The 26,883-nt window shown below is 43.8% G+C and overlaps 1 protein-coding gene and 5 non-coding genes across 6 annotated transcripts; 2 read left to right on the forward strand and 4 right to left on the reverse strand.

The window, feature by feature from the left end:
- Nucleotides 1–5,958: 5,958 nt before the first annotated feature.
- Nucleotides 5,959–6,029, reverse strand: trnag-gcc (transfer RNA glycine (anticodon GCC)). Its single transcript has one exon. It is a non-coding gene; the product is annotated as a tRNA-Gly (tRNA).
- Nucleotides 6,030–9,570: 3,541 nt separating this feature from the next.
- Nucleotides 9,571–9,641, reverse strand: trnag-gcc (transfer RNA glycine (anticodon GCC)). Its single transcript has one exon. It is a non-coding gene; the product is annotated as a tRNA-Gly (tRNA).
- A 144-nt stretch (nucleotides 9,642–9,785) lies between these two features.
- On the reverse strand, nucleotides 9,786–9,868 carry trnal-cag (transfer RNA leucine (anticodon CAG)). The gene has a single exon. It is a non-coding gene; the product is annotated as a tRNA-Leu (tRNA).
- Nucleotides 9,869–21,588: 11,720 nt separating this feature from the next.
- Nucleotides 21,589–23,181, forward strand: LOC136942469 (uncharacterized). The gene is made up of 2 exons (XM_067235378.1): nucleotides 21,589–21,789; nucleotides 22,059–23,181. Exon 2 carries the CDS (start codon nucleotides 22,172–22,174, stop codon nucleotides 23,078–23,080), a length of 909 nt encoding a protein of 302 aa, XP_067091479.1. The 5' UTR covers nucleotides 21,589–21,789; nucleotides 22,059–22,171; the 3' UTR covers nucleotides 23,081–23,181.
- A 539-nt stretch (nucleotides 23,182–23,720) lies between these two features.
- On the reverse strand, nucleotides 23,721–23,803 carry trnal-cag (transfer RNA leucine (anticodon CAG)). Its single transcript has one exon. It is a non-coding gene; the product is annotated as a tRNA-Leu (tRNA).
- Nucleotides 23,804–26,776: 2,973 nt separating this feature from the next.
- Nucleotides 26,777–26,847, forward strand: trnag-gcc (transfer RNA glycine (anticodon GCC)). Its single transcript has one exon. It is a non-coding gene; the product is annotated as a tRNA-Gly (tRNA).
- Nucleotides 26,848–26,883: the final 36 nt, after the last annotated feature.

Raw genomic sequence — 26,883 nt, forward strand, 5'->3', positions numbered from 1 at the left:
CAGACCCACTGTACAATTTGGCCTACTAGGGTCTGGTTAGGACCAGGCTATCCCAGACCCTCTGCACAAATGACATGTACGAGGGTCTGGTTAGGACCGGGCTAGTCCTAAACCACCTACGGATGTAATATTCTGACGACCTCTTGAAGGTCGTGGATAGGTGTAACGAAAAAAACATGATCTCACGTGACTGTTCTTTGTCAGACGGGTTCAATTCCCCGAAGGCTGATTCATTTTAAAAGGAGACATGACATGCTGTTTTTGGATGCTTTTATATAGGCCTTAATGGTCCCCTAATACTGTATCATAAGTCTCTTTCCCGAAAGGCGGATATCGCGCGCGCCATAACACCAGCAGCAGAACGGTTATCCAAATAACAAAGAAGTGTACAACACTCACGTTACAGCATGTGTATTCACACACATACTTGATGCTATCTACCTTTCCATTAGGGACAGTAACTCAGCTGTTAGCTGCAGAGCTAATGTTACAGCCACATTCTAAGGGTAGCAAGCTATAACCATATACAGTAAAGCTACAAAATTATATAGCCTTAGTTAACTTACTTGTCCGAGGTTAGTAGCTGGACGAAGGAGAGTTAGTACTGATCCAGAATTTAATTTCAGCAAGGCCAGTTTTGTATTAGCTCAAGTTGAGGAAACAGTCGTGGCTGAAGTGTTTGGCGCAGACATACAAAACAAATGCGCCTACAACAGAAGTTGTAGGCGCATTTCCAGAGAAAATAAAATTAAGACACTGGGTCTTCAGAGGCTCGGATGAAGGAACTGTAAAAAGATTTTTGTTTTCCTTTGTACATCCAAACTGAGCAAATGTAATGCTTCGTTCGTTTGCAAGCCATGTCTCGAGGATAAAAACACTTGCACGGTCGTAGCTCAGTTTCTTATGGGCGGGCCAGATTCTCTGGGCGGACAGAGATGGGAGGTAACCTTCCTCTTTGTTACGTCACAAAGAGGACATTTTCAAACAGAGCAATTGAGCTTTCATTTTCTGAAAGGCGGAAAAGAACACCCAGGGCTTGGTTTTACACCGATCGACATTTAAGTAATTTTATTAAATATAAAGTCAGTCAAAATATGAAACTTTTGTCATCCATAGTTGTTTATGTTTTTCTGTGTTCTGTATAGATGATACCAATAAATCCAAGACTTGTGCTGAAATCTGAACTTTGTTTTATAGTGTAGGCCTATAGTCTCAAGATTAAAAGCAAAAAAACTATTTACATTTAGTCATTTAGCAGACGCTCTTATCCATTTACACAAAAGCAAAACAGTAATTACACACCATTTCTTTCATTCACATCTGGTTTTTGCTTTTTCATAGCTCTGTCACACCCTGCTCCTCCAGTAGACCCTGCATCCGAAGAACAGCCTGCAGCCTCTCCTGCAGTATCCGCTAGTGTCCCTAGCTATGACTCGGATGTCTGTCGCTGGACCTGCTCCAATCAACAGCGGATTTGGATGAAGACAGAGATGGAAGCTTTGGGGCTGTGGCCAGGTTCCCGCCCAGTACGCCATCTGATGAAGATGCTCTCTGTGGCGCTACCCACCTCAGCCAGAGCTCATTGACACCTCTTCTGACCTGCCCTCCCACAAATATTTCCAGCTCCATCCTTTCTTCATCTGGAAGCCAGAGAATGACATCATGGAGCGCCTAAGAAACAATTACGTGCTCCCATGTTTCCATGGTTGTCCGCAGCTGAGGATAGCATCGCCGGGGGTGGGAAGGCCTCGTGTCATTGTTGGCATGAGTGGCCAGTACTACCTGTTTGCATCCCGTCTCTGCTGCAAGACCTGCAGGAAGCACTGGTTTGCTGACAACCCTCAGTGGTTGGACAAACTTCTGGATATCTGTTTACTGAGGTCAAAGTGAAAGCTGTGAAGATAAAAAACTTACGCGGACATAATAAGAACTTGACTGATTCAGTGGGCGCGGGCTGATGGTTTGCTAGTTGAACTGCAGACCCTGATCATTACCTGTCAGCTGTCCTTCGCATATCCACCTCAGACATTCAGACAGATTTCGATGCACTTGTTTAAGCCCACTGGATTTCTCTCAGAGAACAAAATGAACTGAAAAAACGTATTGCTTTTTGTATAAAGTTGATCAATTCCACATCTTTAACATACTGCAAAACAACTTTTCAGTGTTTCTGAAGATTAACTGGTTACAAATAAAATGAAACACTGTTGTTGTTGTTTATACTGTTTATTACTTCTATAATCTTTCCTATTTGACCTACACCAAAATCTAAAATATTTATATAAATATTTACAGAATATCCTTATTCTTCTGATAACCAGTAGCAGCTAATCAAAATATATACGTTACTGCTTTTTACAATGGGAGAAAATGAATAGTGAGCAAATTGATGAGGCCCTCCAACTCATTTCAGGTTTCTCATGTGGCCCCTTGTAAAAATGAATTGTGGACCCCTGAGTTACGAAGCTGGGCCATGGAGCTAACCCATGGAGCTAGGATTTTGAGGCTAGGGAGAGTGTGGCAAGATGATTTAGCCAGGGCCATAGGGCAAGAAGGCCAAATTACAGGTGTTGGCCATCTGAAGGGCATGCGACAGCAAGGTGGGACCCGCTATAAGACTTTGAGCCATGAAATGTTAGGTCTCAGTTCAGGGAAGCACTTTTAAACAGTAGCACTTTCTATTTTGAAATGTTTTATTTTGCTTAAAATGTTTTAGTTTGGTAGCTCAGTGAAGCACTTAAAATATTTTTTTATATATATATATATATATATATATATATATATACAGTATGATTGTGCTTCAAATAAAAAATATATTTACCTACACCTTATTCTTGTTTAAGATCATTTACATAATATATATGAATGTATATGGAGCGTGATAAAAAGGTGACCTTGAAATTGTGGCGACGCAAGGAAAAATTTGGTTGCAACTAAATTTTGTGCTGGTGCACCTAAATAAAAAAGTTAGGCGCACCAGTGCAACCAAGGCAACAAGTTAGTCTGGAGCCCTGGCTGGTGAAGATAAAATAACACAAACTTAAACATAAATGGGAGACACTTTCATAGCAAATAAATATGAGATATACATGTACAGATGTCAGCCTTGCAAAGGAGAAGCAGTTGTGAGGCAGTCAGCTGGTCTAGAGAGTCTAGCTGTTGGTTTGCTCCTCACTGTTAATAAGGAAAATAAAGTGTTATCATCTGACCCCTCGACACAGTTTGGCGTGTCAATCTTATTTGTATGTGTAATTGGTAAGAGTCTGCCTTACTTGATATCAACATAATAACAGATATAAAAGCATTCTGATTAATAAATACATTCTGATTAATTCAATCAATGAATACAAATGGAGATTTTTTTTTATCAAATCAGTAGATAGATATTTTTGATACCTTTCTATAAAATCAAACTATATCGATTTGATCATGTCAATAATAACATAAAGCAAATAAAGCACAGTGACAATACCAACATAAAATAGTAAAGAGTCAAGGGTTTGGCAAGTAGATTTCACTGCAAGTGTCCTCTCCTGCTGGCTTATATTGATGATGGCTTATATTTTAAATGAAAGTGCGCTACAGACATCTTCATCCTTGTCCAATTGGCATGCCAAACCCTTGAAACAGCTTTATAGAAATCATGCATAAATAGAACTTATATGAACACTTACCCTCATCACTGACATGTTACATCCTTAGGACGGTAGTAAGTAGAACACAAGCATCAGAACAGGCCAGTTATGGTAGATCAATTCTGTGCGTGACACAATTATCCTCCAAAACTGATGGATGGTAAACCTCTGTGGAAGAAGCAGATGTCCCAACTGCTGCTACTGCTACTGCTGGTGAACCTGAACAGAGAACAAGTATATTGCAATATGTTTCAATAATACATTTTCATTGATCTGAAAGTGACTGATGGACATGGACAAGTATGGACAGGTTCCTTTAGTTAACTCACTCAGCTGGGTCCCAAACTTTGAAGGGGACAGCATTGCCCTCTCCAAATCCTCATCATCAATGACAAAGGTCAAAACAAAGGTCACATTACAATTTATATGGAACAAATATTTAAACAGTTACGTAAGTGCTGTATGTTACATGAACAGACCTGGAGGATCAGAGGCAGGGGTTGAGGTGGTATTGGAGGCTGCAACATTTAGGGTTGAAAGTGTGGATGCTGTCAGGGCACTTTGCTTCATAAGGTACTGCTGCAAATGCATGATGAGTATACGCACTTTGAAGTCACGTTTGAGAGAAGCAGGGTTGTACAGAAGGAAAAACGATTCAAAACTGGATAAGGTGAGACGTGCCATCCTTAAAGAGCTGCGTGGACCAGGGCAACTATTTGGCTATCGATAGTTTTTCCTTCTGTACAACCCTGCTTCTCGCAAACGTGACTTCAAAGTGCGTATACTCATCCTGATGTTGTGATTGGTTGACAACATATCAACTATCACGTCGTAGGTATGCCTTGCATCAAAATAATTCTTAAAAATATCTAAAGTATCTTCGGGAGTACTGTTTTCAAAATAGACGTGTTTTTCACCTCTCCTTCCTGTTAAACGACAGTCTGTCCAATCAGGAGGGTCCGTCCTCTGCTAGATAGGCCCTACCTTTTCCTGTAAAAGTTAATGTTGTTTGTTTTATGATTTGTTGAAGTGTTTTCATACAGACCAATTATCACCCTACGTCACACGACTGTCAAGCAGGCTCAACTGCTCATGTCGGAGGCAAAAGACGAACTTCTCCCGGATATAATACACTTGGAGTGTCAATCAGGTCATCATATATCTCTGGCCACTGGATTGCAGGGCTTGACATTAACTTTTTGATGCACTTCTCCTTTGGACAAGTACATTTACGTTTCAGTTGTCCATGCACAAAAGTCACTTGACCCCGATACCTTTAAATAGCCTGACCAAGTGATCGGGCAAAACTAGCCTGGCTAACGGAGGTCGCTTTCTCAGGCAAATGACGAATGAAACTAGCCTGGTCCTAACCAGACTCTCGTACATTTCATTTGTAAAGAGTCTGGCCTCGCTCCATTGACAAGCGTTGACTTCCTTGTAGGCGAGTACTTCACCACTACTGTAGCAGAGCTAGCTGCCGTAGTTGGAAAATCAAACCCGAACCCCGTGGGGAGGAGGGCCACAACATCATGGCCACCTACAAAACTCAGCAAAACTTGTTCTTGCTCCGGCTTTAGTTTATAGATATTCGGCAGTGTTGCCACAACGGACCGAATGGCTTCGCTCCGCCGCCATTACGGAACTACAACACAAACTAGCGCACAACATCAACGTCATCGTTCTCAGCCACTCCCTCTGTTCGCTGATTCGCCGGTAGAAAATCTACCGGAGACATCTGACTAACCAATGTTACATACCCTATTCGGAAACCTTAAGGAACAGTGTGAAATACCCTATAAAATCAGTCAATGATCCCTTTAACCCTTGTGTTATCTTCGGGTCATTCTGACCCATCAGTCATTGTGACCCACCGTCGTATTGCGACAAATTTACCGCATACAAAAACAAAGTGAAGCATTTTCTTTTAACCGTTGGGCTGTCTCAGACCCCCCACATTGCAAAGGTTAAAATCAAATAATTTTTATTTGTTTTTGTATTGGGTAAAAACATGTGGGTCATGTGACCCGAAGGCAGCATAAGGGTTAAGGAAGCACCAAATGCATCACGGGCACTCTGCACTAGTAACATAAACGTGTTTTAGCAATCGAGAAAAACTGTAAACCCTGTTTAGGAGTATTTAGTCATCTAAGGATTGGTGGTTCAGTGGTAGAATTCTGCTATGTATTGCAACTCTATTTTTCTATGTCTCAACTTAGTTTAGCATTTGATATCTGTATTTCTCCAGTTACAATTGTTACTACAGCTATGTTATGTAGATGTAGTGAGTGTTAAATACACAAATCAAGCGTTAAAAGAAGTCTCATGCATTGGCCGGGAATCGAACCCGGGCCTCCCGCGTGGCAGGCGAGAATTCTACCACTGAACCACCAATGCTTAGATTCTTGACTTTTGTACCCTGGTGATTTCAAAATAAGTGAGAAGAAGTAAGTAAGCAGGAGTGAGGAGCAGTAGTTGTGGGGAAAGTAGGAGGAGGGGTAAGGAGAAGGGGTGAGGGAAAGAAGAAGGAAGTAAAATTCTTGTCAAAAGAGTGATTTGAACCCACGCCTCCAGAGGAGACTGCTACCTGAATGCAGCGCCTTAGACAGCTCGGCCATCCAGACTGGTGAAAGTATCTGCCAAAATGTGTTCCACATCCCATATGATGGGTTCGTTGACGATTTTACACTTGTATCTTGCCTGAAAGATCATAAGCTTGTTGACTCAGCGGTGACATTAAACCCTGTGTACGAGTATTTAGGCATCTAAGGATTGGTGGTTCAGTGGTAGAATTCTGCTATGCATTGCAACTTCATCCCAGCGTTTGCATCTCATGCTTCTCTTCATGCCCTTGCGCTGACAGAGACATGGATCCGCCCTGAGAACACGGCAACTCCAGCTGCTCTCTCCGTCAACCACTCCTTCACTCACTCACCCCACTCAACTGGGCGGGGTGGTGGGACAGGGTTGCTTCTTTCCCCACATATTAAATACACATCCACACCACTCCCTGTTACTGCCAAATCATTTGAACACCATTATGTGATGCTAACTGATCCTATCAAAGCATGCTTAATTGTTCTTTATCGCCCACCAGGCCCGCTAGCCGACTTTGTGGAGGAGCTGGACATGCTCCTCAGCGTCCTCCCGGATGATGGAACCCCCCTGATAGTCCTTGGGGACTTCAACATCCACCTCCAAGGAACGCAGGCCGTCGACTTCTTGTCTCTCCTGACCTCCTTCGACCTGACGCTGTTGAGCACACCGGCGACCCACAAGGCAGGCAAACAGCTAGACCTCATCCTGACACGTAACTGTATCACTGACTTAACCTCTGTAACCCCACTGCATATTTCTGATCACTACTTTATCCAATTCTCTGTCTCTCTCCCTCCAACTCCTCCTACCTCCCCTCCCCTTGTAACTTTCCGGCGCAACCTCCGCTCCCTATCCCCCTCCCATTTCTCCTCTATTGTAACATCCTCCCTCCCCCCCATTGACGAGTTCTCGTCCCACCCCACTAACACTGCCACCGACACCTTGTTAACCACTTTAACTGCATCACTTGACTCTCTCTGTCCCCTGTCAACCAGGCCTGCACGATCTTCTCCCTCCTGCCCGTGGCTTACGGATGTTATTCGTGAAGAACGGTCCACCCTTCGGGCAGCTGAGAGGAGATGGCGCAAGTCCAAAGGCGGTCTGGACCTTGATAAGTATCACTCCCTCCTCAAATCCTTCTCTTCTCACATAACTGGTGCTAAAACCCTCTACTTTCTGAACAAAATTAACTCAGCTTCAAACGCCCGCTAACTTTTTTCTACCTTCTCCACCCTTCTTAACCCACCTCCCCCACCCCCTCCCTCCACCCTGACAGCAGACGACTTCTCCTCCTTCTTTGAGAAAAAAGTCGCCGACATTAGCAGTCGGTTCCCTAAACCCACCTTTCCTACCCTCTCACCCTCCATGACTGACCCAACTAAATGTCTAAATTATTTTTCTCCCCTGTCTGAGGCAGAGATCTCTGACCTCATTCTCTCTCATCGCCCCACCTCCTGTCCCCTTGATCCTATCCCCTCCCCTCTCTTTCAAACCATCTCCCCCTCCATCATAACTTTTCTTCTCCATGTCCTAAACTCCTCTCTTACCTCCGGCACCTTCCCCTCTGCCTTCAAACAGGCTAGAGTTACCCCTCTACTCAAAAAACCCTCCCTTAACCCTGCCGTCCTCCAGAACTACAGACCGGTATCACTGTTACCCTTCTTTTCAAAAACAATTGAACGTGCTGTATCTAACCAACTGTCAAACTTTCTCTCTCAGAACAACCTGCTTGACCCCAACCAATCGGGCTTCAAGACTGGCCACTCCACAGAGACTGCCCTCCTTTCAGTCACCACTGCCCTCCAGTCTGCCAGAGCGGCTTCCAGGTCATCCGTCATCATTCTGCTGGACCTTTCTGCGGCGTTTGATACGGTTAACCACCAGATCCTGCTCTCCAGACTTTCTGAGATGGGCATCACTGGCACTGCACTCCAGTGGATCTCATCCTACCTGTCGGGAAGATCCTACCAGGTCTCCTGGGGAGGCAAACTGTCAGGCCCTCGCCAGCTCTCCACTGGTGTCCCACAGGGCTCCGTCCTTGGACCCCCCATTTTCTCTCTGTACACCACCTCACTTGGACCAATCATCACCTCCCATGGCTTCTCCTACCACTGCTACGCTGACGACACGCAGCTGTACCTGTCGTTCCCCCCGACCGATCCGGGGATCTCAGCTAGGATTGAGGCCTGCCTCACAGACATCTCTGCCTGGATGACCGAGCACCACCTCCAGCCTGAACCTCGCCAAAACAGAACTTCTCATCATCCCGGCTAAACCCTTCATCTCCCACGATCTCTCAATCACCCTGGGATCTGCGACGGTCGTGTAGATTCACCCTCTACAATATCCGGAAGATCAGGAGATACCTGTCTGAGCACTCCACCCAGCTGCTAGTCCAAGCACTTGTCCTCTCCAAGTTGGACTATTGCAACTCGCTGCTCGCTGGTCTCCCAGCATGTGCAACCCACCCTCTTCAGAGGATTCAGAACGCAGCGGCCCGCCTGGTCTACAATCTACTCAGACGCTCCCATGTTACCCCGCTCCTGATCTCTCTCCACTGGCTACCTATCATGGCCCGTATCAGATTCAAGACCCTGGTACTGACCTTCCGAGCAGTGAACGGGACTGCACCCGTCTACATCAAGTCTCTCCTACAGCCTTACACCCCCACCCGTCACCTATGGTCTTCTTCAGACAACCGCCTGGTGGTCCCACCGCTCAAGACCGCCCGGTCCCAACACAAGCTCTTCTCCTGTCTGGCCCCCCCAGTGGTGGAATCAACTCCCCACCTCCATCAGAGACACTGACTGTCTCTCCACCTTCAAGAAAAGGCTCAAGACGCACTTGTTCCGGGAGTACAACGGTACTTAGGAATGGTTCGCTTGACCCGATGTTAGTTTCCTCAAGGATCACAATGACTCTTGCTTAGAGACTTGTTGCTCTTGTGGTTAGTGGTAACTGATTTTAAATTTTTGTACTCGCTGTGATATATTGTTTTTATTATTGTTGCTTGTTTTATGGTTCTTCCCTTTGGCACTTACTTTGGTTGTTCACAATGTGTGCTTCATGTTTTGGCTACTCGCAATGTTTTTGTGGCTATCTTGTTGTTATGATCAGTGACCTATGCACTTTGTAAAGCTCTCTCTTGGAAGTCGCTTTGGATAAAAGTGTCTGCTAAATGAATAAATGTAATGTAATGTAACTCTATTTTTTTTATGTCTCAACTTAGTTTAGCATGTGATATCTGTATTTCTCCAGTTACGATTGTTACTACAGCTATATTTATGTAGGTAAGTGTAGTGAGTGTTAAATACACAAATGAAGTGTTAAAAAAGTCTCATGCATTGGCCGGGAATCGAACCCGGGCCTCCCGCGTGGCAGGCGAGAATTCTACCACTGAACCACCAATGCTTAGATTCCTAACATTTGTACCCTGGCGCATTCAAAATAAGTAAGAAAAGGTAAGTAAGCAGGAGTGAGGAGCAGTAGTTGTGGGGAAAGTAGGATGAGGGGTAGGGATAAGGCGTGAGGGAAAGAATAAGGAAGTAAAATTCTTGTCAGAAGTGGGATTTGAACCCACGCCTCCAGAGGAGACTGCGACCTGAACGCAGCGCCTTAGACCGCTCGGCCATCCTGACTGGTGAAAGCATGTGCCAAAATGTGTTTCACATCCCATATGATGGGTTCATTGGCGATTTTACACTTGTATCTTGCCTGAAAGATCATAAGCTTGTTGACTCAGCGGTGACATTAACCCCTGTGTACGACTATTTAGGCATCTAAGGATTGGTGGTTCAGTGGTAGAATTCTGCTATGCAGGAGGCCTGGGTTTGGTGTTGGATTTATGGAGTTGTCGCATGCCCAGGCTGTCCTACGGTAAGTTCAGAGGGTCAAAAATATGAAATGGCGAATTTTCCATGTGGAGTCACGGGTAAGTTCGTGAGCACATGTTGCAATCAATTGAAAAACTGTTAAATTAACTATTTTAGCCATACATATGGTTTGCTGATTTCTGGATGTTATTGTTGTGTCTCTGATGTTAACGTATATTTGATGAAACCTGCGATAACTTCCATTTAAAACTGCATCAGCGTTTTATGTTGACATTTGTTAGCGAATATTAGCTAACGTTACCTAAAGCAATTTATAGTTACAGACTTTGATGGTTTCTTTCTGTGATTTTCCTTAAGGTACACATCAGTGTCTTTTAAAAAAAAGAACACATTGCAGATGACACGATGCACGGGGTGCTCTACCGACCATCATTGTTCCCTATGCCCCACTTCAGTGTACAAGCCCCGGTGTAGGGCAAAGGTTTTGCAGCACATGGAGGTGCATGTAAAAAATGCCATTCAACATGAAGGTTAGTTTCCTCAATCAGCATGTGCTATGCCATTATCGTTTGCTTGTAACTACGGCTACTTAGCAAGCTAGACTAGCTAGCTCACGGTCTGTATCTAGCAATCTAATAATTTGTGTACAGAGTATGTTAGACAGCTACAACAAATGACCGTGTGTTTGGAGAGGGGATGAGTCTAGGAATCAAGAAGAGTAGCCTATTACTGAAGTACAGTAGCGTTCATGTACATTAGCAGTCATTTTCTGATGTTGCTACATTATGAAGTGTTTCATGAGTAGGTTACAGTGGGCAATGTTGAAGAATTTTGAACAGCATAAATAACTAGAGAGGGTACAATTTCTGGGGAAATTGTAGGGTGTGCTTGCTTGTGTCGGTTGCACAGGGTTCCGTTTTTGAATGACATTTTTACAACTGATATTTCTGTATATTTTATATAAAAATTCATACTTATTATTTCTAAAGATTACATAGATTTAAAAGCATCTTTTTTTTGCTGCTCATTTACAACTGAAAATACGAGTGAAGTGTAGAATGAAATAGATGTCTTCTCATTTCCCCTGCAAGAGGCAGCCTCAACGTTGAATCAAAACGAATAAATTTGGCAGACCGGTGTAAAAATTTACCTAATCTCTATGACTTAAACGTCATCTTAAGTTTTTCCCTTCTCATGATATTTTCAGGCATTTAGCTTACTCATTGCATTCATTCATTAATAAAGAACCCCCTTTGGAGATTATTCTACGACGTTACCCGGCAGTAGAAGATGGAATCGCGATTCAAACAGTACCATCTGCTAACTGAAAATATGCCCCCCAAAACGTAAATAAGCTTGACATTTATTTAGTGGAAAATCGCTCATTCATAAAAAGCTCACTGGTAGCGATCATTGTCAGTAACAACGCAAAATGCGATATAGCCCTGTGTGGAGAAACTGCCCCGGTAAATTGTACTACTACGGTAAAGTACTAGACTACTGTTCGTCTTGGTAGCGATTGCGTTGGTTGAATTGGATTTAACGTTCCGTTGTATGGTTTAAGCTGAAATTAATTATTTTCATGAACAGATTGACAACGTTTAGGCTGTGGCAATGAAGTTCAGGTTAGTAGTTAGACTTTTGATTTAAGTAAGGGGAGTGCCGAACATGTTCTGTCGCCGTTTGACTTCCTAAACAGTAGTGTACTGTAGCTAGATGTTTTTGTAGTGTGTCTCGCGTAAGCTACAGCGTTGCAGTGAGCTACACTGGTTTGAAACCACAGGTAATGGTAATTTCACCAACAAATCGTTTTCTAATGTCAGAATAAATCCTACAACGAGGGCTGGGCCGGTGGTGGTCGCCGTGGACGGGGCTGGGCCGGTGGTGGTCGCCGTGGAGGGGGCTGGGCCGGTGGTGGTCGCCGTGGAGGGGGCTGGGCCGGTGGTGGTCGCCGTGGAGGGGGCTGGGCCGGTGGTGGTCGCCGTGGAGGGTGCAGGTCTGACTTTGGTCAGCTGCGTCTTGTCATACCCTCCCCTGTTGCAAGGGAAGAGGCCTGTCCTCCTGAAGGCTGCTCGGATGTTCTCAGGCTTGGCAGCCTTAGGCCAAGCTTCCTTAAGGAGGGGGGAAAAGTTTTTTTTCCCCAAAAAAACATCCCCCCTCACCAGGCCAAGACGGGCAGCATCCCGGTCAAAAATCCTCTTCAGAGGACCAAACACCCCCACATCCAGTGGCTGCATCACGTGGGTGGTGTGCGCAGGGAGGCACACAACAACCACCATGTTCTCCCTGCAGAACCGGATGGCTTCCCTGTTCTTATGTGGCTCCGCCTGGTCGACCACAAGGAGCAGAGGCCTCTCTGGGGGGGCATGTTTGATAAAGTGGCCTAACCACTTCAGCCACAGGCCACTGTCCATATACCCCTTCTCTGACCTGCCATAGATGGCACCAGGGGGGCCTTCCAGGGCATATGGAGCACTCGGGAGGCAGCCAGTGAAGATGACGAAGGGGGGGATGTCTGCCCCTGCAGCACTGATGCAGCTGTGCACAGTGATGTGCTCCCGGGTGGTCACCTGCTGCCGGTAAATGTGCCTCTTGCCCTTAGGCGCCAGCACCCGCTCCCTGGACTTGGGTTTGTCCCCAAACCCCGTCTCATCGGCATTAAAAACCAAGTGCGGTTTCATATGGAAGCCGTGTTGGTGGAAGATTGGCTCGTAGATATCAAAAAAGCCATCGATGGCTTCTTCCGTGGCCGCAAATACCCTGGCCCTGTCGATGTGGCTGGGGATCCTGGTAGACAGCTCCGGGTGGCGAGCCCGGAACCGTGACCACCAGTTGTCACTCAGGCCCCGCTCCAGATTGACCAGAGATGCCCTCCCTGAGGCTTTCACCATCTCCAGCGCATACACCTTTATGGTGGCCCGGCTCAATGGCCACCCATGGTCTGCCATCCACAGGGAGTATCTGATCAGCTCCTCTTCCTCATCCGGAGTGATGGCCAGGTTGGTGTGGGGCCCATGGGTGTACTTACCAGTCACCCAATCCTGGAGGGTTGTGGCAGGCATGCCACTTTCCTTGGCCACTTCCCTCACACTCCTCCCCCCCCTCACCTCTGCCACCCTTACCTCCATCTCCTGAGGGGTGTAGGTCCTCCTCCTCTTGGACTCTTTTGATGTCATAGCTGTAGAAATAGACAAAGAAAACGACAATCCTTTATTCAGGCCTATAACACATTGTGAACACACGTGTGGATGGTGCTGGAGAACACCAGGGGACCAGACCTAGTGCTTCACATGTCCTGACAAGGGACACAGACAGGAGAGCAATCTGAGAATGATAACTAAGCGTTATCGTTTGTGGCATAATAGATGAAGCTCGAGTTCTTCTAGATATTGTTTTTGCTGGTGCGCCACAGTTAGGCTACAATACAGTATATTGATGATCATATATATTGATCATGCTAAGTCTACTAATAAAGGCAAAAGACACCACAGGGATTTGAACCCCGTCCTGACAAAGCAGGAGTGCCACCACTGGAGTCAAAAGGAGCGCCACACAGTATTAGACCCTACTGTACCTGTTTTCTATTTCATAATATATTAAATAAGGTTGACTACAGCATCAGTAATAACTGTTCAGTAATTGTATTTTAAGTAAGAGAAATATCACGTCCTAACAGTAGTGTTCAGTCTAATGATTTTAGGTTGCGGCTGCACAAGACGCAACATGACAGTTAAGGTTTCCTGAGGTAATAAAAAAAAAAAAAATGGTCTTATTGGGTAGTTTTGATAATGATTGTAAAGGAATACATTGGCATTAAATAAAATAAGATCAGTTTGACGTAATTCAATACATAATAATACATTTATATTGGTTTCACTCAAAAAGACGCGTCATGACAGTCAATTTTCCTGCGGTGATTCTAGCATTAAACCATCGCGTAATCAAGACTGTAACAAGTCATTTTAAAACTACAAATTGTATGAAATGATACGTCAAAACATACTTTAAGATGTTTTTGTTTAATTTAGACATTTGTAAGTTGATAAAACAAGGCTTAGAGAGCAGTTTCCCTTACGGAGATATGGCTCCGCCTAGCTAGCTGCTATGCAAATTCCTCTCCCGGCACCATTTTTAAAGCCCATGATTCAACGGTAGGGGGAGCTTCGCTACTTACTGTGCTCTTGTTGACAGCAGAAGTCCAACTGATGTCAATTTGATTTGGCTGGAAGCGGGAGAAAATTAACTTTGTAACAGTATCGATTACACATTTTGCCAGAAAGTATTTTTTATTGGCTGGCGTGTTTTATGTGACGTGTACGGAACACCGTGAGTAAAAGTTGTGTACGGAACACCGTGAGTCTACAGTAGATGTTTTTGTAGTGTGTCTTGCGTAAACTACAGCGTTGCAGTGAGCTACACTGGTTTGAAACCACAGGTAATGGTAATTTCACCAACAAATCGTTTACTAATGTCAGAATAAATCCTACAACGAAAATGTATATGTGAGGAATGTTTATTTTAACGATTGAAAACAGATAACGCTACATCATAGACCACTGTAGTATGTGTTGCCCGGGCAACACAGGCTAATGTCATGATGCTAATACTTCAGTGAAATAGTAGACTACTGTTTCCTAAAGTAGATGTACTTCCTTAATAATATCAGCTTATACTGTACATTACACATCACAATTGTGTGTCATATCACAAAGTAAAATGAGTAAATAGTTATCACCCTGGCCTCTTTGCTTGTGGCGTTTCTGCAGCTGCCTTGCAGTAAAGCTATAGTTAGCCTAGCTATCCCCCAAGTTAACAGATGCGAAACGAATGTTCTGCTACAGTCACGCGTGTTTTCGTGACTAGTTAGTTAGTAACGTCAGTGACTGTGGCTAGCAAATTAGCCACGGTTAGCTTCACTTTTCGTCACAAAAACTTAACTTGAGCCTAAACCCCGCAACGGAACGTAAATAAAAATACAAGCAACTCAATCGCTACCAAGACGAAACTTTTGACACCTAGGTTGTCTATGTAGGCCAAATATTGACGAAGATTTAGTGGGGCAAAAAGAAATAAAAACTAGAAAAGGCTGTTCCTGCGAAACAGCAGTGAGAATGCTGAAAACCTGAATGGGGATAGCTGACCATGCTAAAATAGTGAAAATTTTGTAGAAAGTTATAAGATGAAGCTTCAAAGCAACCGAAAGGTATTTTTGAAAGGGGCTGGAGCAGCATTCCAACAATGATTTGAAAGGATTTACCATTACTTTTAAAGGGAGAATAATTTGCACAAAAACCTTAATATTTTAAAAAGTATAAAAGTGAGAAATGAGAAAATACCCGCAAGCTGAAATGAATTTCAAAAATGTGTGAGTCACACAAAAGAGGCAGTGTGGAAGCTGAACTGCATCATCTTAACAAAGCTAAGAGCTAAAATAGCCTACAATGTGGGAGAAGCTGAACTGTTAAACAGAAGAAGTAGGCTAGCTAGTCGTAACAAGAATATTATCGTTTTAACAGATTAAATTATAGTTGGGATAGTATTAGCAGTAGCAGATGTAGCCTATGCGTTTAATCGGCTTTCTTAGTTGGATTCAATGTGTTGATGGAATGAAACATACAGCAGTAGGGCCGATACAGGAAGACACGGCGACACTTTGTTGCAGAAGGATGATGGTGCAAGTTTTGTCCGTGGAGCATACAACGATTAATAAAAAAGAATCATGTAGACGTGTTTATTGAGTAATCGCATAACTAATTACACATGTAAACGGAGTAATCGTATTATTGGCATAAACCGACAATTGCTAGTAATCGTGTTTCTCATGGTCAAGTAAACGTACCAATCACCTGTGTGAGAGACTGAGTGGTGCGTGTCTGTCGTTACGGTGATGGTGCAGCTATGATTGCTAACGCGCTGAGGGCAGAGAATAAGAGAAATGTAGCTAGAATCCACACCTCAAACAAGATAACCTAGACGCAAAACTGTACGTCCAATCCAAAATATAAGGATATTTTCCGAGACCCAAGACTCTGCCGAAACCAGAGATATTCTTTATATGTCTGTGCAGTCAGAAATACGACTCTACCTGCAGTTTCAAAAACGTGTTCCTTTTGCTTTCCTGGTGCTTGTTTGTTTGGTTGCCACGGTGATGGCGCAGCTGTGATAGCTAACGAGCTAGGCAGAGAGAAAAACGAACATTTACCTAGCATCCACACCTCAAACAAGTTGATCTAGACGCAAAACTATACGTCCAATCCAGAATATAAGACTCTGCCGAAACCAGAGATGTCCTTTATATGTCTGTGCGGTCAGAAATAAGACTCTATCGGCAGTTTCAAAATCTTGTTCCTTCTTGCTTTCTCTGACTGATTTTACTCACCTCTCCATTGAAGTTAGTGAGAGAATTTGAAAGGCTGCTCTCGCTTCAAGGCTCATAGCTGAAAATCTGTAAATGTGAGCTCTTTAGTAGTTACATTGTCTGAAAGAGGACAATTATTCCTACATTTTAAGGTATAACTTGTTTCTGTAAGTTAAACTATATGAACGTTAGAGGAATTTGTTTGACAAATTAGTTGAATATCAGAAAAAGAGCAGCCAGCAGAGTGTGCCACTCTGCTTGCTGCTCATTCATAAAAAACAAGAAGGAGCAAACATTTTAATGTATTTCAAACTGTCATAATTCAAAATTGGCTGAATTGTGAACATTTTAAAGGTTGAATGGGGTCTCTAGCTGAAAGTATGCTGAAGTAGTTACGTTTGAAAGAGGAGGAAGCTTTTTAATGATTTGAAAGGATTTACCATTACTTTTAATGGGAGAATAATTTGCACAAAAACCTTAATGTCTTAAAAAGTATAAAAGTGAGAAATACCAAAAGTCATAGCCAACATCTCCTGAAGGAGCTGAACGTTTTGATACATAAATTGTAGGAATCGGTGAAAGTATGCAGAACTAGTTAAAGGCCACAAAACGGCGGAAGAACTAAGAAGTTGATATAATAATAAAGAGAAACAGGAAAACAATAGTGAGAATGCTTAACAGCATTCTCACAATAATAATAATATATATGTGAGAGAACAAAGGTTGTGCCCTTGCCGAAGGCAAAGCACACCCAATAATATATATGTGAGAGAACAAAGGTTGTGCCCTTGCCGAAGGCAAAGCACACCCAATAACAGTTTTAGTATTACAGTATATTGTTTAATTGAAACAATCTAGATGAAAGCATTTTTATCACTCTATGCACATTGTCTTTTGTAGAGATCAATATGAAGAAGTTACCGCTTTTCCCTGGAAAAATGCAAGTCTCCTTCAGAAAAGGCTCATCTGGGTATTTGAGACAGGACCCCTCTGAAACAGCCCCCCCAGGACAAGTCTGCACCTCAAAGCGAAGACTTGGTGAAAACCAATGCCCACACTGAGGTGTTTCTGAGAGGGGGGGGGATGTGTCTGACCGGCTGGAGGTGTTAGGAGAATACATCCTCCAGTTTGGAAAATACAAAGGAAAGTCCTTCAGGTGGCTCCTGGAAAACGATGTAGGCTACACCTTGTACTTAATCAACAAGGTAGAGCAGGAGCAGACAGCCGGGCAGTTCAACCCAACGGGCGACAGTAAAGACAGCCTACTGTCCTTCCTGGAGTACACCAAAGGCTTTCAGGAAATTGAGGACCTCCGGAGGTACTCTGCCAAAAGACCCGCTGCACCCGTTGCCTCTGACCATGACAACTTAGTTGGCTTTGGTTCCAGGGCTAAAAGCACCTGGGGGGAGATTTGGAACGATCGAGCTGATGGGTACGCAGCTTTCATAATGGGAAAGAAGTGCGTGCAGCGCAGCAAAATGCACAATCTACAGCAGTACCTTATGAAGCAAAGTACCCTGACAGCATCCACACATCAACCCCTTAATGTTGCCGACTCCAATACCACCTCAACCCCTGCCTCTGATCCTCCAGGTCTGTTCATGTAACATACATCACTTACATAACGGTTTACATATTTGTTCCATACAAATTGTAATGTGACCTTTGTTTTATTTCCTAGTCATAGAGGATGATGAGGATTTGGAGAGGGCAATGCTGAGTCTGTCCCCTTCCAAGTTTGGGACCCAGCTGAGTGAGTTAACTAAAGGAACATGTCCATACTTATATCAGTCACTTTCAGATCAATTAAAATGTATTATTTAAACATAATGCAATGTACTTGTTCTCTGTTCAGGTTCACCAGCAGTAGCAGCATTTGGGACATTGGCTTCATCCACAGCTCGAGGTTAACCATCCATCAGTTTGGGAGGATAATTTTGTCACGCGCAGAATTATCTCCCATAACTTAGTTTTAATATGCCTGTCTGATGCTTGTTTTCTTTTGTTCTACTTACTACTGTCCTAAGGATGTAACATGTCAGCGATGAGGGTAAGTGTTCATATGAGTTCTATTTGTGCATGCTTTCTATGAAGCTGTTTCAAGGGTTTGGCATGCCAATTGGACAAGGATGAAGATGTCTGTAGCACACTTTCATTTAAAATAAAAAACCTAATTTAATTATGACTTCTACTTATGACTCTACTTACCTACATGAAAACTGCAGTTACTCTCTCCTTTGAAATCTAGATGCCAAACCCTTGACTATTTACTATTTTATGTTGGTATTGTCACTGTGCTTTACCTGTTATTATTGAAATATCAAATTTATATAGTTAGATTTTATAGAACGGTATCAAATCTACTATTTGATGAAAAATCTTCATTTGTATTAATTTATTGAACTACTCAGAATGCATGGATAGCTTTGTTATTATGTTGATAACAAGTAAGGCAGAAGTGACTCTTACCAATTACACATACAAATAAGATTGACACGCCAAACTGTGTCGAGGGGTCAGATGATAACACTTTATTTTCCTTATTAACAGTGAAGAGCAAACCAACAGCTACACTCTCTAGACCAGCTGACTGCCTCACAACTGCTTCTCCTTTGCAAGGTTGATATCTGTACATGTATATCTCATATTTATTTGCTATGAAAGTGTCTCCCATTTATGTTTAAGTTTGTGTTATTTTATCTTCACCAGCTTCCTCCGCTCCAGTGAAAGTCTGCCTACCGGTACCTCCTCAGCTGCTTGCCTTGGGTCAATCTTTGATCCCACAACCAACCTTGTCAGAACAAAGTATGTCCTTTCATTTTCAATGGACACAAACTCTTATTTTGCTGTCTATAAACAAGTTAGTTTTCTGAAAAGTAAAACATGGTAATTTCATGCCACTTACTGAGAGAAAAGAGCAGAATGTTTTCTCGGCCGATTAAATGTAAATATCTCAATCTGTTTTTTGCTTTTTCATAGCTCTGTCACACACTGCTCCTCCAGTAGACCCTGTAGTCTCTCATCCTCCTTCCGAAGAACAGCCTGCAGCCTCTCCTGCAGTATCCTCTAGTGTCCCTAGCTATGACTCGGATGTCTGTCGCTGGACCTGCTCCAATCAGCAGCGGATATGGATAAAGACAGAGATGGAAGCTTTGGGGCTGTGGCCAGGTTCCCACCCAGTACGCCATCTGATGAAGATGCTCTCTTTGTGGCGCTACCCACCTCAGCCAGAGCTCATTGAGACCTCTTCTGACCTGCCCTCCCACAAATATTTCCAGCTCCATCCTTTCTTCATCTGGAAGCCAGAGAATGACATCATGGAGCGCCTAAGAAACAATTACGTGCTCCCATGTCTCCATGGTTGTCCGCAGCCGATGATAGCATCGGCGGGGGTGGGAAGGCCTCGTGTCATTGTTGGCATGATTGGCCAGTACTACCTTTTTACATCCCGTCTGTGCTGCAAGACCTGCAGGAAGCCCTGGTTTGCTGACAACCCTCAGTGGTTGGACAAACTTCCGCAGCGCTTCACCAACATCCTGCCTGCCTTTCTGACATACAAGAAGGCCATCTGCAAAACGGTGTTGCACGAGCTGAGGCGCACAGGTAAATCACCCAATGACATGGCCAAACAGGTGACGGAGATGCTGCACCTCAAATATGAGCAAGCTCATCTCTCCTACCTGCACTGTGTGCAGAATGTCCAGGACACAGAGGTGGGCTTGGGTGGCCAGAAAACAATCAGTGCCTTCATCAGGGGGCACAACCAGGTGCCTCCTTTTGGAGGTTATGAAGATGCTGATGGTTGGAGTGGAGTGTCAGTGTCTGCACAATACCTGACAGACTGCTTGCTCCAGGAGTTTCGACGCCAGGAGCCAGCGATCAACAAGCTCCTACAGGGCACCTTTGGGCAGGTGTTGAGATCTGACCACACGCGCAAGATTGCCAGAAAGGTTACTCTCTCCTCAGGGGCCATGTCATCCTACGCCGTCATGAATGAGAACTGGATGATCCTCTCCTGGGTGATGGTGCAGTCTGAGTCTGAGCGCTCCTTGGAGCCCATGTATTTAGGTCTGGCCAACCGCTACACTGCTGCTGGACTGGACATGGCAAGTACCACTGGGTGGACAGGTATGGTTATTATATAGCACACAATTCAAAAGACAAACTTAATTAACTTAATTTGTGTTATAAATGTAGCCCCTATATTTGCATATTTCTAATTTTGTTTTTTTCCATTTTTGTTATTGTGTAGGGACTGCTGTGCAGCATTCAGGGTTCCAGACCCCCACCCTGGTGAACATCTACTGTGGGATGCTTGGAAGAACACAGAGGCCGTGATGGCAGAGGTCACTGCAGGGGAGCTGACCAACACCTGTGCCTCAAGGTCAAAATTCTACCCGGACATAGAAATGAAACTAGACCTGTTTCGCTGTATGAGGCGTTTTTGCAGGGAGTGTGTGTCTGAGCATCATTCACTGTACAGCTCCTTCTGCCAGTTCCTCTCTGCTGCCTTCCTTGTGGTTGACCAGGAAGATCTGCAGAGGCTGAAAGTTGCATACACTTTCTGTGGCATTGTGCCTCCAAACCCCACCAAGCAGCACATCTGGGATCACTGCAGGACCAAGATCCCTCAGCCTCAGGAGCTGGTGACCAGGATAGAGGAGGTTCTTCAGCACTTCCAAATGTCCAAGGACCCAAACAATGTCCCACTCTTCAAGCCGACATTGCTGAAGACCTGGAGGATCCAGCGGGTCCACATACTGAGGGGCTGCCTCAGTGAACCAGAGCTGGAAGATGGGATCATGTACAGGTATGGGGGAACCTTACAGCTCAATCACGTCCAGGGGGAGGGTGCCAGAGTGCCCATCTGGATCCCAGTCCGAGGCACTTCCCAGCAGGAAGGCTACCACTTTCACCAGGCTCAATGGGTGACTGGCAACCGTGTCTCCCCTGAGCTGTTCCAGGCCCAGGGTATGACTGGAGTGGCACGCTGGAACTTTGAGAGGCTGGTGGACCTGAAACAGCCTGATGTCCTCCTTCCAGCGATGTTTGACCCTGTGCTCATGATGGAGCTGAATGCAGCCTCTGTAAGGGTGACAGGCCAGCCCAAGTACAAAGCCTTGTACATCTCAAACAGAGACACTGGAGAAATGTTTGGGTTGAAATACCTGGAACCTAGCTTTCATCCAGTACCTACCGACTGGGACAAATACAGAGCCCCTGGCCCAACTCAGCCCTGTCCCCCTACGACTGCAAACACGCAGTCCTCCAGCGAGCCCTCCATAGCGCTGTTTCATTGTCCTGCGCCTCTCCCCCCTGCTGCACTGAATCTCAAGCGCGAGTTCAGAGGAACCCCAGGACAATACAGGTAATTTTATATTGTTCAGTTCTTTAGTATTAGACTTTAATTTATACATTCTACTTTTTTTTGAAGATACGTATATGTTTATTGTATGCACCTTCCTGCTACAGTAAATTCCTTGTTTGTGTGAACTTACATAGCAAATAAAACAAATTTTTATTCTGAAAGGGAAATTTTGAATAGTACACATATTTACACGTACAGACATCCATTTGTGGTTTTCAAAAACAAACTATACACTGTATTTACTAACAATAATCCAATTTATTTCTCAGCTGTGCCATAACACCGACCCTTCCAATGGCTGCCTCCTCGGAGTGCCCGCACCGGGCCTGTTAAAACTGGAGGCCGGGTCTTTGTGCTTGACCACACAAAGTGGACTAGCCCCATGAAAGTGGCCATTGACGGTCTGCTCACCACACACCATGGACAGAAGGGCATGCTGAGGCTTGTGGACCACGAGTATGCAGCCATGGTCCACAGTTCCAGCACCAACCCAAATTCCCTCGTACACCCGACAACACGGCTACACATCTGCAGATATGTAAAACATCTGGCCAAGCTGCAGAACACCAGCTCCTCACTCAACATCAATCCAGAAAAGCTGCTGGAAACCCAACAGCTGTGGCAGCACTTGACTGAGGACAGTGACACTGTCACTGTGCCTGTAACCACCCTCTCACCTGCCACTGTGAATCCTCCAGCACAGGCAGTGCCACTGACAGAGGAGACGATTGAGAGAATGGTGAGTGAAATTCTCCAAAGACAGCAGCAGCAACAGCAACAAACCAGAGGACAAAAGCAGAAGACAAAAACCTGTCTTTCCTGTGGCCAGCCCAAGTCCCGGTTCGAAAATGACGGCTCATCCATTCATTTTTTTTTACCAGAATGGGCCAACCAGGTACTTTTACTGCTCCACCAAAAATATGGGGCAGAGGGACTAACAAACCCCAGAATGGAACTTGTGGCCTTCATGGACACCCCATTTTTTGAGCGGGAGCTTGCTGCAACCCAGCAAAAAGTGCAGGGCCAGAAGGCCAAAAGGAAGGCAGCAGATGTGCCACCACAGGGGCGGCTGTGCAGGTTCTGCCACCTTGTCTTTAAACAAGGCCCTGATAGCCCAAACATCCACACAGGATTCCCAGGAGTGGCAGGGAAGTATGTATACTGTCCTGCCAAGGTTTTCTCACTGTATCAGGACCAAGGCATGGAGAAGGAGCTGACCTGGGGGGAGTTCAAGGGTTCAGCCTTTTATGAGGCAGAGAAGTTGAGATGGCTGGCTGAGAAGGGGAAATGAATAGGAGAGTGTAAATAATGGTGTGTAATTAGTAATGTGCACATAATCTTGTGTAAATAATAGTGGTGTAAATAGTGATGTGAAATAATAGAAATAGTGAAAGGGTGTGTCATTAGTGTTTTGCTTTTGTGTAAATAGTTTTTTGCTTTTGATCTTGAGACTTAATACACTATAAAACAAAGTTCAGATTTCAGCATGAGTCTTGGATTTATTGCTATCATCTATACAGAACACAGAAAAACATTACAAAAAACTATGGATGACAAAAGTTTCATATTTTGACTGACTTGATATTTAGGCTATATAAATTACTTCATTTTACAAAAACTTAGTACAAAAAACATACCAGGGCTTAAAAATGAATCAGCCTTTGGGAATTGAACCCCAATCTCTGGCATGACAAAGAACAGGCACGTAAAATCTTGTTTTTTCTGTTACACCTATCCGTAACTGGCCTCAAAGTGGCAGGTGAGAATTCTAACACTGAACCACCAATGCTTTGATTCTTAACATTTGTACTCTGGGGGATTCAAAATAAGTGAGAAGACGTAAGTAAGCAGGAATGAGGAGCAGTAGTTGTGGGAAAGTAGGAGGATGGGTAAGAAGGAGGGGTGAGGGGGAAAAAAGGAAATAAAATTTCTGTCAGAAGTGGGATTTGAACCCACGCCTCCAGAGGAGACTGCGACCTGAACGCAGCGCCTTAGACCGCTCGGCCATCCTGACTAGTAATTACAATTGCGTTCTACATCCAATATTATCCGTTCATTGATAATTTCACACTTGCATCTTGCCTAAAAGATAAGCTAGTTGACCAAGTGGCGACAATATACCCTGTCTACGCATCAGAGTATTTAGGCATCTAAGGATTGGTGGTTCAGTGGTAGAATTCTGCTATGCAGGAGGCCTGGGTTTGGTGTTGGATTTATGGAGTTCTCTCATGCCCTCCCGTCGCATGCCCTCCCGTCGCATGCCCAGGCTGTCCAACGGTAAGTTCAGAGGGTCAAAAATATGAAATGGCGAATATTCCAGTTGGAGTCACGGGTAAGTTCGTGAGCACATGTTGCAATCAATTGAAAAACTGTTAAATTAACCATTTTAGTCATACATATGGTTTGCTGATTTCTGGATGTTATTGTTGTGTCCCTGATGTTAACGTATATTTGATGAAACCTGCGATGACTTCCATTTAAAACTGCATCAGTTGCATATGTTGACATTTGTTAGAGAATATTAGCTAACGTTACCTAAAGCAATTCCTTAAGGTACACATCAGTGTCTTTCAAAAAAAAAAAGAACACATTGCAGGTGACACGATGCACGGTGTGCTCTACCGACCATCATTGTTCCCTATGCCCCACTTCAGTGTACAAGCCCCGGTGTAGGGCAAAGGTTTTGCAGCACATGGAGGTGCATGTAAAAAATGCCATTCAATATGAAGGTTAGTTTCCTCAATCAGCATTGTGCTATGCCATTATCGTTTGTTTGTAACTACGGCTACTTAGCAAGCTTACCAATAGTAACTTGACATACTAGTTGCTTTATCTTATAGGGTAAGCAAGCACATAATGCTTTGTCCCTTACATTTACATGTATTCATTTAGCAGAAGCTTTTATCCAAAGCGACTTTCAAGAGAGAGCTTTACAAAAGTGCATAGGTCAGTGATCATACACAACGAGATAGCCCCAAAACATTGTGGGTAGCCAAAACATGAAGCATACATTGTGAAAAGCAAATAAGTGCCAATGGAAAGAAACATAAGAGCATGTAGTTAAACAAGTTACAATTAAACATGAACCTCAATAAGTAGGAAAATCATGCAACAATAATATAATTCACAGCGAGTACAAGAAGTTAAATCAGTTACAACTAACCAACAAGAGCAAAAAGTCCCTCAATAAGAGTCTTTGTGTTCCTGGAGGAAACCAACATCAGGTCCAGCAAGTCATTCCTAAGTACCGTTGTACTCCCGGAACAAGTGACTTTTTAGCCCTTCATAGATTTCTTCATAACAAACTGCCACCAGGCCTGCAGAAGTGGAAGCAGGGGTCACTTCCACTGCCCTTTCTGCCTCAAGACCACAATAAAAAGGCAGGATACACTGAGGCATTTTCAGATCTGTAGGGCACCACTCCATGACACCCAGTTGGACGCTAATACCGACTGCAGAGAGATGAGCATCACTTCCCAGAGTGCATCACTCTTCATTTTCTGTGGAGCTGCATTGGCTGTGTTCACTTAATGCTGTTAGTTGATTGTCAGTTTGATTGTCAATTCTCTGCAGCAGAATGTGTGAGCCTACCTCATCTCAGCACTGACAAACTGCCTGTATCGGTGAGTATATGTGTGTCTGTTTGTAAACAAAACTATCTGTGTGTGAATGTTTTCTGTGTTTTTCACATGTGCATATTAAACGTTTGTGTGTGTCTCTGTTTCTCAGGTACATGATAATGAAATGCAATGACAAAGAGACCCAGCAGAGAGACCCCAACACCCACCGCCAGAATCCTTTTCAGAATCAGAAAGGGTTTTAATCGCCATGAAGGTTTGCACGGACAAGGAAATTACTTTGGCAGGAAGGTGCATACATTAAACATATAGGAATCTTAAAACTTAAATATGTGGTCTAACTATACAAAAGGAACGAAGTCTAGCTAATACTAAGGGGATTTAGAATACAAATTAAATATAAAGTAACCATAATTTACAATCTAAAAATACAGATAGTACAAAAAATACAAATAGTACAAAAAATACAAATAGTACAAAAGATACAAATAGTGGAAATTGCAATGTGGCAAGGTGTCATTGTGCAGATTGTGATTAAGTCTTTAAAGTCAGTGTGAGCCCTTGGCCTTGTTGAAGAGGCCAACAGCGGATGGAAAGAAACTGTTCTTATGCTATTCAGTCCTGACCTGCAAAGTTGACAAATGTACTTTGTTCTCAATGTAATGTGCAGTTCAAAATAAAAAATATCAAGAAGCACTTTTACAGACAACACACCGATAAAGCTGTCAGAGACATCACTGCAAATTCCCATCTGGATGCTGTATGCATTGATTCCTGAGGAGGGATAACAAGGATCTGCACACACAAGAATAAAAAAATAAACATGTTCCACTTGTTATCCTTTTTATTTTTATATTCTATATATATATTATATATATATATATATATATAGATTTTTAGTTTGTCCATAGTCTGCATTTATTTTATAGACTGACATATATTTGTAAGTATTTTATTAATTAGCATGATAGTCTGCATTTATCTTAAAGACAGATTTTTTTAAAGGATTTTATTCATTTCTGTGTAGTAAAAAAAGCCACCCAAAACACAGTAGGAAGGAGACATAGCGGACTAGACGCGAGCTTTTACTTAGAAAAGTAGAAACTCAGGGACGACACCAGGCGGGCTGGCATGAGACGAGAGGGCATGATGACACGGGAGGTTCCCGGCTGCAGCCATACAGGTAAACTCACTGAGACAGTTGCCTCTCTCTTTTTCTATGGGAGTCTATGGTAAAATCGGAACAGCGCCCAAAAACCTACGAGAGGCCGTCAGAATATTACATCCGTAGTGATTTAGGACTACCATTGAGAAAGAATGGGAAACGTTTAAGAGAGTTTTAGCTAAACAATACTCGGCTGCCAAGGCCCAGGGACAAGTAACCAGGGTGAATGAGTTTGAGAGTCAAAGCATTGGTGGTTCAGTGGTAGAATTCTCGCCTGCCACGCGGGAGGCCCGGGTTCGATTCCCGGCCAATGCATGATACTCTTTTTTAACACTTCGTTTTGTAACACTC

This window comes from Osmerus mordax, chromosome 4 (genome assembly GCF_038355195.1).
Source record: "Osmerus mordax isolate fOsmMor3 chromosome 4, fOsmMor3.pri, whole genome shotgun sequence".
Lineage (NCBI taxonomy): Eukaryota > Metazoa > Chordata > Actinopteri > Osmeriformes > Osmeridae > Osmerus > Osmerus mordax.

Excerpts from the sequence above, each read along its gene's own strand:
- LOC136942469 (XM_067235378.1), top strand. The coding sequence starts at position 22,172 with ATGAAAGTGGCCATTGACGGTCTGCTCACCACACACCATGGACAGAAG.